We start from the raw sequence: 16,291 nt of genomic DNA on the forward strand, positions 1-16,291 counted from the left end.
TGGAAACAGCACGTAACAGTTTTGTCCAATCAAAATAAGTGTATTTCAAAATCCGATTTCATTGGGTTAAATAAAACTAGTTTTAGCCAATGGTACACCTTCATTTTCGCGCCCAGTGAAAACTATAAGTAGAGTAGCTCTCTCTGTATCTATTCAGACCTAACTCATACTGGTGGGTTTCTACTTTCAGTATGTCTGGACGTGGCAAGCAAGGAGGCAAAGCTCGCGCCAAGGCCAAGACTCGCTCCTCGCGGGCCGGGCTCCAGTTCCCCGTGGGCCGAGTGCACCGCTTGCTCCGCAAGGGCAACTACTCCGAGCGGGTCGGGGCCGGCGCGCCGGTGTACCTTGCGGCGGTGCTGGAGTACCTGACGGCCGAGATCCTGGAGCTGGCAGGCAACGCGGCCCGCGACAACAAGAAGACTCGCATCATCCCGCGCCACCTGCAGCTGGCCATCCGCAACGACGAGGAGCTCAACAAGTTGCTGGGTAAAGTCACTATTGCTCAGGGCGGCGTTCTGCCCAACATCCAGGCGGTGCTGCTGCCCAAAAAGACCGAGAGCCACCACAAGGCCAAGGGCAAGTAGAAGTACGTTGTTCTTTGCAACTCAAATCTTTCCAAACCAAAAGGCTCTTTTCAGAGCCACCCACCTTATCAACAAAAGGAGCTGTGCTTTCAAAGTCGCATTGTTTTGGAAAGCAAGATGCTGTTGGAAATTAATCCTAGAACAAAGTTTGGCTAAGTCATTTGCATCTAGGTTATTTTCCTTAATAACCTTAAATGCCTTCCAAAAAGCAAAACATCTGCTTACATAATTTAGGTTAAATTTATAAGCAAAATTAACATCCCTGTGATTCCTCTACAGGGGCAAGTGTCCATCTATCTGAGATAAAAAAACTTAGCACCATCCGACTTTGGCCTACCTTCCCTTCTAATTCAATTCAGTCTTACTGCGCACCACACACCCTGCTAAATGGGAATGGGGTAGTAATCCAGACAGGTAAACTACTTGTTTAAAAGTAACTTCAGGCAGAGGACACATTTCATAATGGACTGTTTACATCAATGATGGTGAAGTAAAGGCGGTTTGGAACTGCATTAGGAAGAGTGTGTGTTAACAAATAGGAAAGGTCGACATTGTAAATCACTTATCAGGTTCTTATAGTCCTAGTGCTGTCAATGATTTTTGCTTCCCCTTTACCCCACCATCATCCTTTTCACCTTCTCTCAGATCACCAAGTCACCCTAGCTAGAGAGGGCCTTCAATTCCTCTCCACAGCAGCTCATGAATACAGTTTGAATACATTTTAATGAAAATGAATTTCTATGGCATTCCTAGTCCATTAGAATAGGTTTTCTGAGTCTCCTGAAATATTTGTCTTATACACACACACACACACACACACAGGCCCTCTGCAGTGGAAGCGCCTAGTTCTAACCACTGGACTGCCAGGGAATTCCCAGTATATCCTATATTTAAATCTGAACCTCAATCACATGTAAATAATATTCAGTGGAATAAAAGTGACCTCAGCAATCACAAACAGGACGTAAATGTTACCTTTTTTCCCTTTTCTTTTTGGCTTCATTATTTGATGTTGGAAGACCCGAATCCTGATATCAGTGAATCTAATTATTCAATTTTTCCCTCTTAAAAACTCATCTGCGGGACTTCCCAGGTGGTCCAGTTGTAAAGAATCCGCCTTCCAATTCAGGGGACGCGGGTTCGATCCCTGGTCAGGGAAATAAGATCCTACATGCCACATGCTGCTGGACAACTAAGCCAGCGCTCTGCAACTAGAGAGAGAAAACTGGCACGCCACAACTAGAGAGAAGCCCGCGCGCCGCAACGAAAGATCCCGAGCACCGCAACTAAGACCCGACGCAGCCAAAAAATAAAAATAAATAAATTAAGAAAAGAAAGTCATCTGCATTACTTGAGTTTGTATATTTTAAACAACTATATCTCAGAAGTAGAACGGTCAAGTAGAGTAAGTGATACAGCTCCAAGGAAGGCCTATGAGTTCTTTCAATTTTTAATAATAAAATATGCTGTTGTTATCGTTATTGATATTGATCATGCAATTACTAACACTTGCTTATTGCATCATTCTATTCCCCATGGCAAGAACCACCACATTGTTAAAATAACGCCTTTATAATTATCGATGTGGTTTTGATTGATAAAATCAATGAAACTATAATCAAATAGTTGATAAATGACTATAAATTTTTGTTTTAAATAAAATAAAATATTCAAGTGTGATATGTCATTGCTTATAATTCCACGTGTTAACTGAGTTTTTTAAATTAATGGAGTATTAACCCAATTTCATTGGATAAAGCACTTACTGTTCTTTACTATCTACATAATCAGAAAAAAAGTAAAACTTGTATTTAAAAATGGAGATAACAAAACTTTCAAAAAATCTTGCCAAAATAATTTAGATATTTCTAATTTCAATTAGCTCCTGAAGAACTTTTCAGGACTCCATAGTTTATACTGTAAAGTTGTTTTCATAAGAGGTACAGTTCAATTTTAGTAGCACAAGATTTATGAAAGGATTATTTAAACTTTATTCCTGGAGTTGGTCTTCCCATTATTTTCCCTTTCTGCAGACTCTGGACTACCATGAAAGAACCTAACAGTATCTTCCCATATTAGATTTGTTTTATATTGTCGGGGAACAAGGATTTTCCTCTACCCTTCTAAGGTTCTTTTAGCTGGTCTAATCATCAAATTGACATGAGATAGATTAACAGGAGAAAGTCAAGTTTAATTTCATACATACGGAAACCCCACATACATGAGAAGTTCAAAAACAGAAAGGTAAATATGCCTTCCTGAGCTAAGGAATGGCTTAGTGGCTTCCAAGCACAAGGGGATAATTCACATGGACAATAAGAGGAAAATTAAATATTGGGTAATTAGTTTGCCCTGCCATGCAGCTGGCTCACTCAGATAAAATTTTTCTCTGGTAATAATTCTCATAGTGGGAAAGACCCCCAATTCAAATCCTTCTAAGTAGTTAAGGGAGGGGCAGAAGTTTATCTTGAGATTGCAGGATCTCAATTGCCTTTACCTCAAAATAATCAATGTGCAAATGTGGCACATTTTGGGGAGCTCATTCTGAACACTTTTGGTATCTTATCCATTAGTGTACAAATTCCTTTAGAGTGGAGACTGGGTTTTATTCATATTTGCATATCCCCAGACCCTATTTCAATGACAAGCTCATAAAATATAGTCCAAAAATTCTGTTAATTCTATAATAATAAAAATCCTTATAAACTAAATAAGTGATATAAATAAAGGCAAAAAAGAAGTTGAAAGTTAAACAAGGATGAGATCACATGGAGGAAAATGTAGGGATTTTCAAATGAATAACTTCAAAGTAGCTAAACTGGAGGAAGGAGCCTAAAGATCAGAGGGGTCCAACGAGCAAAGACCAGTTGTAAAGAGTTACACTGCCTTTTCACTTCATGATATTAATTTATCTGTAAAAAAATTGATCTGCATGACCTTATTAGTTTGGTGTACCTCCTACTTCCTTCTCCAGTCTAGCAACAGTCTCACATTTAAATAAATGCTACTGATGTTAATGAATATTAATTACCTGGTGGAATAATGAAGACACTGAATGATTTTGGGGACCAGTAACTTGGAAGAAGGCAGGGACTCTGGACAAGAGGCAGACAGTAAGTACAGAGAATTAGGGAGCCTTCAACAATACGAATCTGTGAGGCTCCCAAACAATGCCTTTCCCCTAAGGTTGTTTTTTGTGGTTTTTATAAATTTCTCCTCTTCCAGACCTTTATCTATGCTTACTATTTCAATTGTTTATACGAAAACATTAGTTTCACTGGTTCTGTGGCTGACACCCTGCTGTAATTAAAAACAAAACAAAACAAAACCAGACTAACAAGAGAAAAACAAACTGTAATACTGTGTATGTCTCATGTATACATGGAATAAACAGAGGGGAACTGAGTAAAACTCCCAGAAGTGGCCCGAACCGCCACTTTAAATATCATCTTCAGCTAAAGACAAAAGACATGGCTGTGTGTGTGTGGGGGGGGGGCTGTTGGAGGTGACCCGGAAGAGCACAGTAAACAAGGGGAGGCCGATTAAATCCTGCACCTTCTCCATTGGTAAGTTTCCTGTGAGTTATCTTTCTCTTCCTGGCACACTGAGTGAGATACCCTTACAAATGGAGATTTCTCATATAAATGTAAATTTCCCTTAAAAAGGGGTAAATTCTATTCTGTTTTTAGAGCTTCTGTATCTGCTTTTTCTCAGAAACAATCCGCTCAAAATAATCCTTATGCTAAAGGATATTTGGGAGTGGCGTATTCTGCTATCCTTCATTAGAAATGTCAGTATAGTATATACCCAAGTAGAGTGAAGAAGTAAATTTTTCTTAAATGGAAAAAAAAAAAAGATTTATTAAAAAAAAAAAACTGGCTGCTAGGGAGTTGGTTAAAACTGTATTAAAGAGCATTCATAAGAATAACAAGCAGACATAAAAAATGTATTTTCTCTTTAAATAAGGGAAATTGGTTAAAATGTAATCAAAGAGGTTCCAAAATGCCATTTGCGGCATTGCATACATTTTCTTTGAAAGACTGTGCTTTTATCTGTTCACCAAAATATTGATACGAAATTAGCTACCAGCAATGATCTATGTGTGGTGAGATAACGAGTTTTACCCTTTTCCACAATATTTATGTTTTGCGTTCGCATTCAAAAGCAATTGTTAAAGCCTTAAACACGGTAACAAAATAGTTACCACCGTATGAAACACAGTACAAAGGAACAAAAAAGGCTTTTTTTTTTTTTTGGTCAAATTCCCCTCCCCCCTCCCGGGGCGGGACTTCCCGCTACCTTTCTTCAGGTTCTCAGTTTGGTCCGCCAACGGACGTATAAAGGCCTGCATCTGGGAGGCCTGGAAGTTAACCTTTGTTAATCTTCCAGGTTTTCGGCATGTCGGGTCGCGGCAAAGGTGGTAAGGGCCTTGGAAAAGGGGGCGCTAAGCGTCATCGCAAAGTTCTGCGCGATAACATCCAGGGTATCACGAAGCCCGCTATTCGCCGTCTGGCCCGGCGTGGAGGTGTGAAGCGCATTTCTGGTCTCATCTACGAGGAGACGCGCGGGGTGCTGAAGGTGTTTCTGGAAAACGTAATCCGGGACGCTGTCACCTACACAGAGCACGCCAAGCGCAAGACTGTTACCGCCATGGACGTGGTCTACGCGCTCAAGCGCCAGGGACGCACTCTCTACGGCTTCGGCGGCTGAGTGTTCGCGCTCTTTGTTCAACAAAAGGCCCTTTTCAGGGCCCCCATCTTTTCATCTGAGGAGCCGTGATGCTGGTTTGTTTTGAGCTTGCTTTTTCACGCTTCACATTCTCTACACCCATAAGCTCTTAGCTTTGCTCTTTACCCTTAACTGTTTAGAAGCACTACTTACATCCTTTACTGTGAAAGTTTCTTTGCTCGAGCACAGAAAGCTTAGATGGTCATAAGCTGGAAGCAAACGGGCCACCCAAATACATATGACTTGAGTGTTTTACCAGAGTGGTATTTCTCTTTGTAGATGGAGTGCAAGCGATTGTTTAGAAAGGGATGGAAAAGAAGTGCACCTGGCTCCTCACTAATTCGTAGCATATTTAGTATACATAAATGATTCGATCACAATAACCTATTCTAGCTCCATGTGTCCTCTGCTCAAGAAACAAACCCGTGGCTGTTAAATAGGCTTTAACACTCCAGTATGGAAGGCTGATAAAGGACAGGCTCACTGTAAAATCTCAGAATAGTTGGTGAGGGTGGGATATGATTAAAAGACATTTCAACTAAATTATAAAAGAAACAAGGTCGCATTACAGAAATGTTCTCTACGGTGAAAAAATACAGGCAGCCCTCTAAGCTAGGAGAACTAATTAAAATAAGATCCTTGGTAGAGTTTTTCCTAACAGATTAGGAAATCCAGGCCTAATCTCAAAGGAGGCCTTAGTATCTTCCCACAGGTCTTAGAAGCTATAGGAAAAAACCCAAAGCCAAAGGTGAAAGCTTGACTAATGCAGAGACACAGACTAAAGGACAATTGCCCACATGTACAAAAAATGAGAAAACAATGACCAGATTTACATATTTTATAGCTGAAGTTAAAAATTCCCTTGCCTCACCAGTAAATCTTCATAATGTCAAGTGCTAAATACTCATCTAGCCAGTCTCCCAACTCAGGAATGTTTCCTCTTTGAAATACAATCAAGGAAGATAACACATCTGTTCCGGAAAGAGGCCTAACTTCCCTTATCACAAGATTCCAAACTGCTAAGCCTACATAATGTTTGAATGGGTTGTACCCATTTAGCTGTATAAAAGAGATTTCTCTCTGCTTTGCAATCCCTTTGGCAAATTGCCTGTGATGTACTTCACGTTCTGGTTTAATGCTTATGCAATAGTAAAACTTTTCTGTTCCTACTCCCTTTTTGGAGAGCTTTTCTGAATTGGGAGATTTTGCTTTTAATTATATTTCCCCAACATTTTCTGAGCGTCTATTACTATTTGTGGCTTTCCACTGATTTCTCGAATAATTTTGACAAAAGTCTCTCAGTTCTTTGAAAAAGAAAAAAAAACCCAACAGTCAAAAAAAAATCCCTAAGCATTCTGTGTATAGTTTAAATGCTATCTTATACCCAATATTTTAGTATTTGGCTGTAGAAATCTCTTATTACATTCATAGCCTGATTTCTTTTTGATATTACTTTTTCTAAATCCAGACCCCCAAATTTTGAATAATGAAGCCATTAAGGTATTATCTATTTATATCTAAGTTATTTTTGTAGTTGTGACCACTAGACCACAGGTAAGGTTTGTTCTCTCATTTATATTTGTAATGAAGCATATACAGTTGTGAGAATTATTCTCTATATATTGTGCAATATTTGAAAAAAGAGGGCAAATCAAAAGAGGAAACTATACATCCCTAAGTTAACCAGATAAAATGCTATTGATATAAATGTTTAACGGTTATACTTTTTAAGTTGGGTAGACCATAATTATATGCATATAAAAGACACAAGAAACTGCCAACAGATTTTGTTCCTAGGTATAAATACCTTCTCATTTGGTGACAATAATAGCAAATACTTTATGACATATATCAAAGGGCACTCGGACGTATGTCAATGTCCTCACTATTCATAATACATATCTAAATCGGGGATTCTATCCTACTCCATACTGATAACGTTGATTAATATAATACATTGACCAGACGTTTTCTCTTTTATCATCAACAGATAGTTGCTGGTTTTCCATACAGTTATCTCTAAAGGCCCCTGCTACAAAACAGATCTGAAATTGAGTTTTCCAGAAGAAACATCAAAAGAACTTTAATAAATAACTGTACCTGATACTGTCAGGCTCTACCACAGGTCTGATCTAAGATTTTGCAAGCCATATTAGAAGCGGGCTGCTTAACCCAAGATCAACAAAGCAATGATTAATCACTTTTCTTTTTTTTTTGGCCACGTGGCATGAGGGAATTTTAGTTCCCCCACCAGGGATCGAACCTGTGTCTCCTTCAGTGGAAGTGCGGAGCCCTAACCACTGGACCGCCAGGGAATTCCCAAGAATTAATCACTTTGGACTGAATGAACTGATTTGATTGTGGCTAAAGGTCCTTTACTAAAACCTTTTTATACTTTCAGTTGCTATATTTTTCAAACTGACTCCTCAAATTTTAGAAAAATATTCCATTAAAAGAACTTTTGATAAACAGTAATACTTAACAATGACTTTTGAAAATATAAAATATAGATTGATTGGCCCTGTCTACAAAACAATACAGAAGAGTGATTGGATTTTATACAGAATCCTTTTTCATAGGAATGTGGTTATTAATATAGGCTTAGAACTAACCACTCCTCTTAAACAAGTAAGCCTTCATCCCTTTTTCACAACTATGTCATATTAGTAAAAAACAGACCAAGTTAAACAAAAGATAAAAATTTAAATACTCTATTATAAAATACCTATCTAAAGGTCTGAGCATACTTAATCAAATTCTTGGCTTCCTAAATATTATGAAATATGTATTTCTTATACTATTTGCAGAGATTTAATTCTGCTACAGAGAAACAAAGTGATGGATGAAACTCATAAGATGTATTAAGTACTGTATAGATAAGTAGTTAGAAAGTAGAGCACATGTGTGTTAAGTATAAGGAGAAAGGACCAGGAGATCTGCACGATCCTTGAGGCACTAGTTATACCTGATACACCTGGACACTAAATATGCCTGGGATACATGAGGCACTAAATATTCCTGATACACTAAATATATTTGGGATATGGGTTATCCATTCTGGCCCCCAAGCGTCCTTTGCCCAAGATAACACAAATAAAACCCATGGCTATTTGGCAGGCAAATTGGTGAGCAAGCAACAGATGTGGTCAGGGGTAATAATCTCTCTTTGATAGGTACTGGCCAGGGTCTATCTGTGGACCTTCTTGCCCAAACCTGGACTCTGGGCTTCATAACCAAACCATCAGTAAGGAAGTTTGATGCAGCAGAAAGATATCTGAACATTGTGTAACCCATGATTCAGCTACTGTGGCCCATCTCCTTGAAACCTTATTTTAAGTCTTAACTTACCTCAATCTTTCCCCTTGTCTCAGGTTATGTGTTTAAATTAATTTAAAAAATCATGCATCCCCGACATTTTGATTTAATTTGAGTCTTTTTATGCCATGGGAGAGCTTGCCTGGTAGTGTGTTTGGAGGCTACCAGGGCATCAAGGTACCTTCCCACAGGACAGTGGGGAGTCAAATGTGGAAGTAGGAAAAATATTAAGGAAACTGAAGCCAGTAACCTAGGGGAGAGAAGACGGTCCTCAAGCCAGGGTGGTAGCATAGTGGTACAGAGAATTGATGTTTCCATATATATTTTGAAGGCAAAATCAAGAGGATTTCTAGAAGAATTGAATGGACAAGAATGAAGTAATTATCAACTAAATAGGGGAGTGTTTTAATGAAAGATTGGGAGGGGGGAATACTAAGGATTCTATTTTGGACATGTTAACTTTAAGATGTCAAACATCCACGTGAAGAAAAAATATAGGGAACTGTGGGGAATTCTCTGGCTGTCCAGTTGTTCAGACTCGGTGCTTTCACTGCTGAGGCGTGGGTTCAATCCCTAGTGGGGGAACTAAGGTACTGCAATCCACTCGCCCCCAACCTCCACGCAAAAAAAAAAAAAAAAAAGAAAAGAAAAGAAAAAGAGAAAGAAATTGGGTGTATGTCTGTCTGGAGTTTAGGAGAGAAGCCTGGGTTGGCAATATAAAATTGGAGGTCATTAATGTACAGATGGCATTGAAAGTCTGAACTTGGTGAGATCTTCAAGCGAGTGAGTACAGAAAAAGAAGTAGTAAAAACTTAGCCCTGTATCCCCCAACATTAAGGGTATGGGGAGAAGAGATGAGCTAACAATAGATACAGAGCCTCTGGTAAGAGAGAACCAAGTGAAGAAAGTATATCAAAGAGAAATTTAGGGTCAATTATGTCAGTGTTTCCAATAGGTCAAAAAAAAATGAAGACTAATAATTGGTCATTGGATGTAGAAAAATGATTGTATATTAGTTTATTTTCTGTCTTTCCCTAGTAAAAAGAGACTTTTTTTTCCTTGCTGTATCACTAGTGCCAAGTACAATGCCTGAAGCACAGCAGTCATTCAGTAATATTAATGAATAAATGAATTAATGAACTAACATTCCTGATGCTATCGACTGAGAGCTTTCCTGTATACTCACTAGGTTAGAGTCCTGAACAAGCAATGAAACTGTGTTAAGTAATACATGCTGATTCTCAGGGTATTTAGTCACGACACTTTTTTCTATTTGTTAAGGTTTTAGTGTAGACTATGTTGTGTTTTTTGTTTTTTGTTTTGTCTGCATTGGGTCTTTGTCGCTGCGCGTGGGGTTTCTTCAGTTGTGGCAAGCAGGGGAGCGGGGGCTACTCTCTGTTGCAGTAAGTGGGCCTCCCATTGCGGCGCCTCCTGTTGTGGAGTATGGGTTCCAGGAGCATGGGCCTCAGTAGTTGCAGCATGCGGGTTCAGTAGTTGCAGCACGTGGGCCCTAGAGCGTGTGGGCTTCAGTAGTTGTGGTGCACGGGCTCAGTGGTTGTGGCTCTCGGGCTCCAGAGTGCAGGGTCAGCAGCTGTGGCACACGGGCTTAGCCGCTCTGCAGTATGTGGGATCCTCCCTGGCCAGGGATGGAACGCATGTCCGCTGCATTGGCAGGCAGATCACCAACTACTGCGCCACCAGGGAACTCCTACGGTTTCTTTTTTAAGGGTAATTTTCCCAGTACAGCTGGAAAGGAAAGCCAAGAAGTTGTCCTTGGTTTCTGATGTCTCGATTCTATAACCGCTGAACCTAGCAGATGTTTATAGCAAGAACTTTTTATGCAACAAACTTTAATCCATTAACCACAGATAAAATAAACCCATGAATTTTGAACTAAATCCTCTCTTGGGAGAAAGGTAAGGACTTGAACTCCTGGACAGGCCCTCTCATTGCAAGAAAGGATGATTGATCCTTTGTCCATTAATTTGGGTCTGAGCTTTGGGTCTGAGAGTTCCACAGCCTTTGAGAGCATTCTCTTAAAGTTGAAATTGATGAAAAGATGGTATTAAAACACCGAGATTTCCCCTTAGATTTGAAAAGGCCTGTGGGACCAGTAGAAGTGGGAAGTGCTAATGAGTTGTATTTGAGGTGACCCAATCCTACAGATTCTGATTAACTGGTCTAGGGAAAGACCAGTTATTATTTAAACAAACAACTTTTTCATAGTAATTCTTATGTGCCTTCACATGAGAGACAGATCTTTTGTCCACATGATGTCTGGATTTCTCTTTGGAAGTTAAATTCTATGGCTATTCAGAAAAAATGAGATGAGGTTGATAGAAAGTGAGAAAGAGAAAGACAAAAATCACAGCAAACCTACCCAGTTATGCTGTGACCATCCTCAGAAGGCTAAGGAAGGCTCCTCCTGCCTTTTATTTACCACCCAGAATGTGAGTACAAACGAACAGGTGTGACACTTAGGAATAATCAAGATAATATCTCCAAGTGCAAAAACTGGTTCCAAAAACATATTGACTTTAGGGTATTTCCCATGGCCCCATAACAGACTAGAGAATCTCAGCTGGAATGTGGTTGTGATGCAATTAGGGATGAGGCATAGATGAGTAATAACTGCTACACTTTGCACTTACTATTTGTCAGGCACTGGTACTTAAGCACTTTTCATTTATCGACTCATGAATCCTCAAAACAATCCTTTGAGCGAGGTATCAATATCATTATCACACAGTTGTATAAATGGAGAAACTAAGGCCCAGAAAAGATGTGTCACTTAACCCGTTCTCACCACAAGAGAATGGTGGTATAGGTTTAATCCCAAGCCATCTGCTTCTAATGATTATGCTTAAACGTTTCACCATCTTGCATTCTTTTGGTAGTGAAGTCACAAAACAGGACATTTACATCTCCTAAAATATTTATTTTTATCTTTTACATCCTAAACAGAGAGATTATTTTTTATGTCCAAAATATATGTGGGTCTGCTTAGCGGTGCCAAGTCGGACGATTTTTCACAAGTAGAAAACAAGTACATTTTTCATTAACATGCTTACATTAATGACAAAAAATTAAGAAAAATATGTCTAAAGAAAACATATGTGCTCTCCATACGTGGACCAGGAATTTTGTACTTTTGCTTTATCTGAATCCATTACTATAACTGTCCCTCCCCAGTTCTTGTCACCAGTGACATTCACTTCACCAAATACATAAATTAAGACTTAATGAGCGCTAATTATGAGCCTCGCCTTTTAAAATCAACCAAAAAACCCTTTACTCACTAGACTCTATGAATGGACTAATTTAAGTTTAAAATGTTCTCCCTATCCTTTGTGGTAAATAAGTGATCCAGACCAGTAATAGGCTACTGACTATCCCTCCAGGGACATAGAACATGCCTGCGAGCTTGATTTGACAAGATAGTTATTACCTTTAGAGAGGCAGAGATGTCACTAACTAATCTTAAAGACGAATTCTTTTTCTATAAAACTTTCCCACTTTGGGATCTGAATACACTTTTTCCAAGTAACACTGCCAGACTCCAGATTGTGTGTGACTTCTTGCCAGTGGTACCGTGTATTAACTGATACAAAGTTACCCCACTTTTAATAGGTGGTTCAACTATAAGTTACTTTGTAAAAGAAAAAGTTACACAGTAGCGAACGTAGGCATCTGCAAGGACTTTCCCCACTACCTCCTTTAGCAAATTACACAACTAAAGATTCCATACCAACTCAGCGTGGATATATCCTTAGGTAAAGAATTGACTGGACAGCGACCCTAACGAACCCTGCTGTACCTAGGCGGGATTGGGAACACACGCGTCCCAGAATGAGCACAAAATTTCGCAGGCTAAAGTACAATAATTAAATACTCTTTTTAACATCTCCAAGCAATGAAAAAATTAGAGAATCACAGCTCCTTACAAGCGAAAAGTAGGAAGCCCTGAAAAGGGCCTTTTGTTAACAGAACAGATACAAAACTGAACACTCTAGCCGCCAAAGCCGTAAAGGGTGCGTCCCTGGCGCTTGAGCGCGTAGACCACGTCCATGGCGGTGACGGTCTTGCGCTTGGCGTGCTCAGTGTAAGTGACAGCGTCCCGAATCACGTTCTCCAGGAACACCTTCAGCACCCCGCGAGTCTCCTCGTAGATGAGGCCAGAGATGCGCTTGACGCCACCACGCCTAGCTAAACGCCGAATAGCGGGCTTAGTGATGCCCTGAATATTATCGCGCAGCACCTTACGGTGGCGCTTGGCGCCCCCCTTTCCGAGACCCTTCCCGCCCTTCCCACGACCCGACATAACGAACGCTTACTGAAGCTCAACAAACCTTTGCTTCCACGGATCGCGGATGCAAGCTTTTATACGTCCGGTAGCGGACCGAACTGAGAACCTGAAGGCGGGAAGTCCCTCCCTAAGCGGGGGAGGGGAATTTGACCAAAAAAAAAAAAAAAAAGAAAAAGAGGCCTTCTCTGTTCCTTTGTACTGTTTCACGCTGTGGTAACTTGTTACCATGTTTTAAGGCTTTAACAATTGCTTTTGAATGCGCACGCAAAACATTAGTGTTGTGGAAAAGGGCAAAACTCGTTATCTCACCACACAGAGATCACTGCTGGTAGCTAATTTGGTATTTTGTTGAATAGATAAAAGCACATATTCTTTCAAAGAAAATGTATGCAATGCTGCATATGCCCTTTTAAAACCTCTTTACACTGGTGTATTTAACTCAATTTCCCTTGAGTTTTTAATAACAAGTTATTAATGTCTGCTTATTATTCCTTCCCATTAATTCTCCATAGCACAGTTTTAAACAATTCCCTAGCAATTCCTTAATCAGCCAGATTTTTAAAATAATTCTTTTCTCCACCAATGAAATGGCTTTAACATCATACTTGGAGCTATTACTAAAATTCTATTCTGTTCTATATACTATGGTTTCCCAAATCTATTTGTTACATTCAGAATTAATTTGGGGATAGATGATTTTTTTTTGGTCTGGTTGATCAAGTGGTCAGCAAGCAAGATTTATGGATTTATTTGCCAGTGATAAAGTACCCTTTTTAATTTCTGTAATGTACTGGGGACACTAGTTCTTCCTATTGTGTTTCCATTAAAATGTTTTAAACATTGTAACTTGTTTCAAGAAAAAAAGAAAACGCCTTTGGGTTTTTCAGAGGCACCAGGCTTTCCTACCAACATAGGAAAAGTATAATTTCAAAGAGAACTGAAGAGGTGAAGGAAAAAATTTTAAATTTCCAACCTTTTCTCTTACAAGAGAAAGGACTCAGGTTTATATTTCAAACTGCTCTTGTTTACTCCATGACTAAAAGCCATCTAATCCCTTTAGCAATGCTTATCATTTTACAGTTACGTATGGGAGGTGGTGGAGCAAGGTGGGGTACATTGAAAGGAGAGGGAACTAGGTGAGAAACTAGAAAATGAAACAATCTACATTATGCTGTCTCGTAACTCTTAAGTTATCAAGTCCTGTCAGCACTCGATCTTAAAATTACCCCAGCTTCCAACTATTAAGGTTGAGATTTTAATAATGCATAAGGTTGTGGGCCCGTTGCAGCTTAGGGAGGAAGCACTCAGACACACTGGCTGCGAATTCGGCCTCCTTGTCAACTAATACCTTCGACTTCTGAATCCTCCAGGAGTAAGTAATTCCTTACTTCAATTTCATAGGCAGTAAGTAGCTAAGTAGCTTATTGGATAGGACCCAGAAACTAGGTAGCTTATCGGGATAGGATCCAGAAAACCTAGGATAGGATAAAGAAAACCCCAGGAGTTATTGCGATGCTCTGGCTACTTGCAGTGCAATGAGTTATCTTCAAATACTTCTGCAAACTGAAGGATACATGCATTATTAGTTCTTCACTAAGTACACGAAATCTACTTATAATAGTGAAAGGTAACTGTAACGAACATGCAAAAATGCATGAGAATCAAGGCTCCCCAAAAAACGTACAAACTTTTAATCTAAAGCTATACTTACACATTCAAGAAAACATGAAACATTTCAAAACAGACCTAACAACGGACAAGCTCTTTTTCGGAAAGTGTAGGTGGCTCTGAAAAGAGCCATTGGGTGTGAGAAAGTCTGATCAATCGCTCTGCAATCAGTGACTCACTTGGAGCTGGTGTACTTGGTGACAGCCTTGGTGCCCTCAGACACGGCGTGCTTGGCCAGCTCGCCAGGCAGCAGCAGGCGCACGGCCGTCTGGATCTCCCTGGAGGTGATGGTCGAGCGCTTGTTGTAATGCGCCAAGCGCGACGCCTCGCCCGCGATGCGCTCGAAAATGTCGTTAACGAACGAATTCATGATGCCCATGGCTTTAGACGAGATACCGGTGTCCGGGTGGACCTGCTTCAGCACCTTGTAGACGTACACCGAGTAACTTTCCTTGCGGCTGCGCTTGCGCTTCTTACCATCTTTTTTCTGGGCCTTGGTCACCGCCTTCTTGGAACCCTTCTTCGGGGCAGGAGTGGACTTGGCAAACTCAGGCATGGCGAAAAACTGCGATACAAGGGATAAACGAAGATCAGGACACCAACAGGTACCTCTTTAACAACAAGGCTTTATGCAAATGAGGTGCAGTAAAGGTTTCTAATGATTGGTGATTCTTCTCCAGTGAAGTCATAGCTCAGTTTTGCCCAATCAAGGTAAGCATTCTGCATAGTCGCGTTTCCATTGGTCTAAGTGAAAGTAAAATGTTAGCCAATCGTATGGCTTCCTTTTCGCGCCCAGCAGGGGCTATAAAAGGTGCGCTTTAAAGCTTTTGCGTCAGTTATCTTTGGAAGCGTCGGTTAGTGTCGAGTTATGTCTGGGCGAGGCAAACAAGGCGGCAAGGCTCGTGCCAAGGCTAAGACCCGGTCTTCGCGGGCTGGGCTTCAGTTCCCCGTGGGCCGAGTGCACCGTCTGCTCCGCAAAGGCAATTACGCTGAGCGGGTCGGGGCTGGCGCTCCGGTGTACTTGGCGGCGGTGCTGGAGTACCTGACGGCCGAGATCCTGGAGCTGGCGGGTAACGCGGCCCGCGACAACAAGAAGACGCGTATCATCCCGCGTCACCTACAGCTAGCTATCCGCAACGACGAGGAGCTTAACAAGCTATTGGGTAAAGTCACAATCGCGCAGGGCGGCGTCCTGCCCAACATCCAGGCCGTGCTCCTGCCCAAGAAGACTGAGAGCCACCACAAGGCCAAGTAGGGATCAAGTTTGGAAGCAACAAAAGGCTCTTTTCAGAGCCACTTCTATCATCATAAAAAAGGTGACACGACTTGGTACATTTTTAACTTGTTCTGTGAAGTACAGTACTGATACTCTGTAGTTAGGCTTCAGTCCTAGGATATCCTCATCTTTCCTGTTCATATTTCACAGTTGTTATTTAGAAGTCAACAAAATTGACATTTGTGTTAGACTAATTTCAAAGTCACTGAAGCTACAAGGTTATTGGCTCATATCTATCTAGATCCATATGTGGGAGTTAGGCAAGTGGCATAAGTGAGTTTTTATGAAGCCAAAGTATCTGTTGGAGGGGCCCTGAGGTGGTTTTTTTGTTAATGATACACAAACTCATTTGGGGTGTCAGAAAGATAGTAAATCCTGCATCTTAAAATTTGCTTTTAAAGAGTTGTTTTAAAA

The 16,291-nt window shown here is 40.5% G+C and overlaps 5 protein-coding genes across 5 annotated transcripts; 3 read left to right on the forward strand and 2 right to left on the reverse strand.

Annotated features, from left to right (window-relative positions):
* The first annotated feature begins 191 nt into the window (after window positions 1–191).
* LOC115848790 (histone H2A type 1-D) lies at window positions 192–584 on the forward strand. The gene has a single exon (XM_030849736.2). It carries the CDS (start codon window positions 192–194, stop codon window positions 582–584), a length of 393 nt encoding a protein of 130 aa, XP_030705596.1.
* A 4,398-nt stretch (window positions 585–4,982) lies between these two features.
* LOC138842876 (histone H4) lies at window positions 4,983–5,294 on the forward strand. Its single transcript, XM_070046763.1, has one exon. The coding sequence runs from the start codon at window positions 4,983–4,985 to the stop codon at window positions 5,292–5,294; it is 312 nt and encodes a 103-aa protein (XP_069902864.1).
* A 7,342-nt stretch (window positions 5,295–12,636) lies between these two features.
* Window positions 12,637–12,948, reverse strand: LOC138842301 (histone H4). Its single transcript, XM_030849753.3, has one exon. It carries the CDS (start codon window positions 12,946–12,948, stop codon window positions 12,637–12,639), a length of 312 nt encoding a protein of 103 aa, XP_030705613.3.
* A 1,828-nt stretch (window positions 12,949–14,776) lies between these two features.
* On the reverse strand, window positions 14,777–15,157 carry LOC115848802 (histone H2B type 1-L-like). Its single transcript, XM_030849749.3, has one exon. It carries the CDS (start codon window positions 15,155–15,157, stop codon window positions 14,777–14,779), a length of 381 nt encoding a protein of 126 aa, XP_030705609.1.
* A 312-nt stretch (window positions 15,158–15,469) lies between these two features.
* On the forward strand, window positions 15,470–15,856 carry LOC115848792 (histone H2A type 1-H). The gene has a single exon (XM_060308223.1). It carries the CDS (start codon window positions 15,470–15,472, stop codon window positions 15,854–15,856), a length of 387 nt encoding a protein of 128 aa, XP_060164206.1.
* The last annotated feature ends 435 nt before the right edge of the window (window positions 15,857–16,291 follow it).

Source organism: Globicephala melas, chromosome 11, assembly GCF_963455315.2.
Source record: "Globicephala melas chromosome 11, mGloMel1.2, whole genome shotgun sequence".
NCBI classification, from domain to species: domain Eukaryota; kingdom Metazoa; phylum Chordata; class Mammalia; order Artiodactyla; family Delphinidae; genus Globicephala; species Globicephala melas.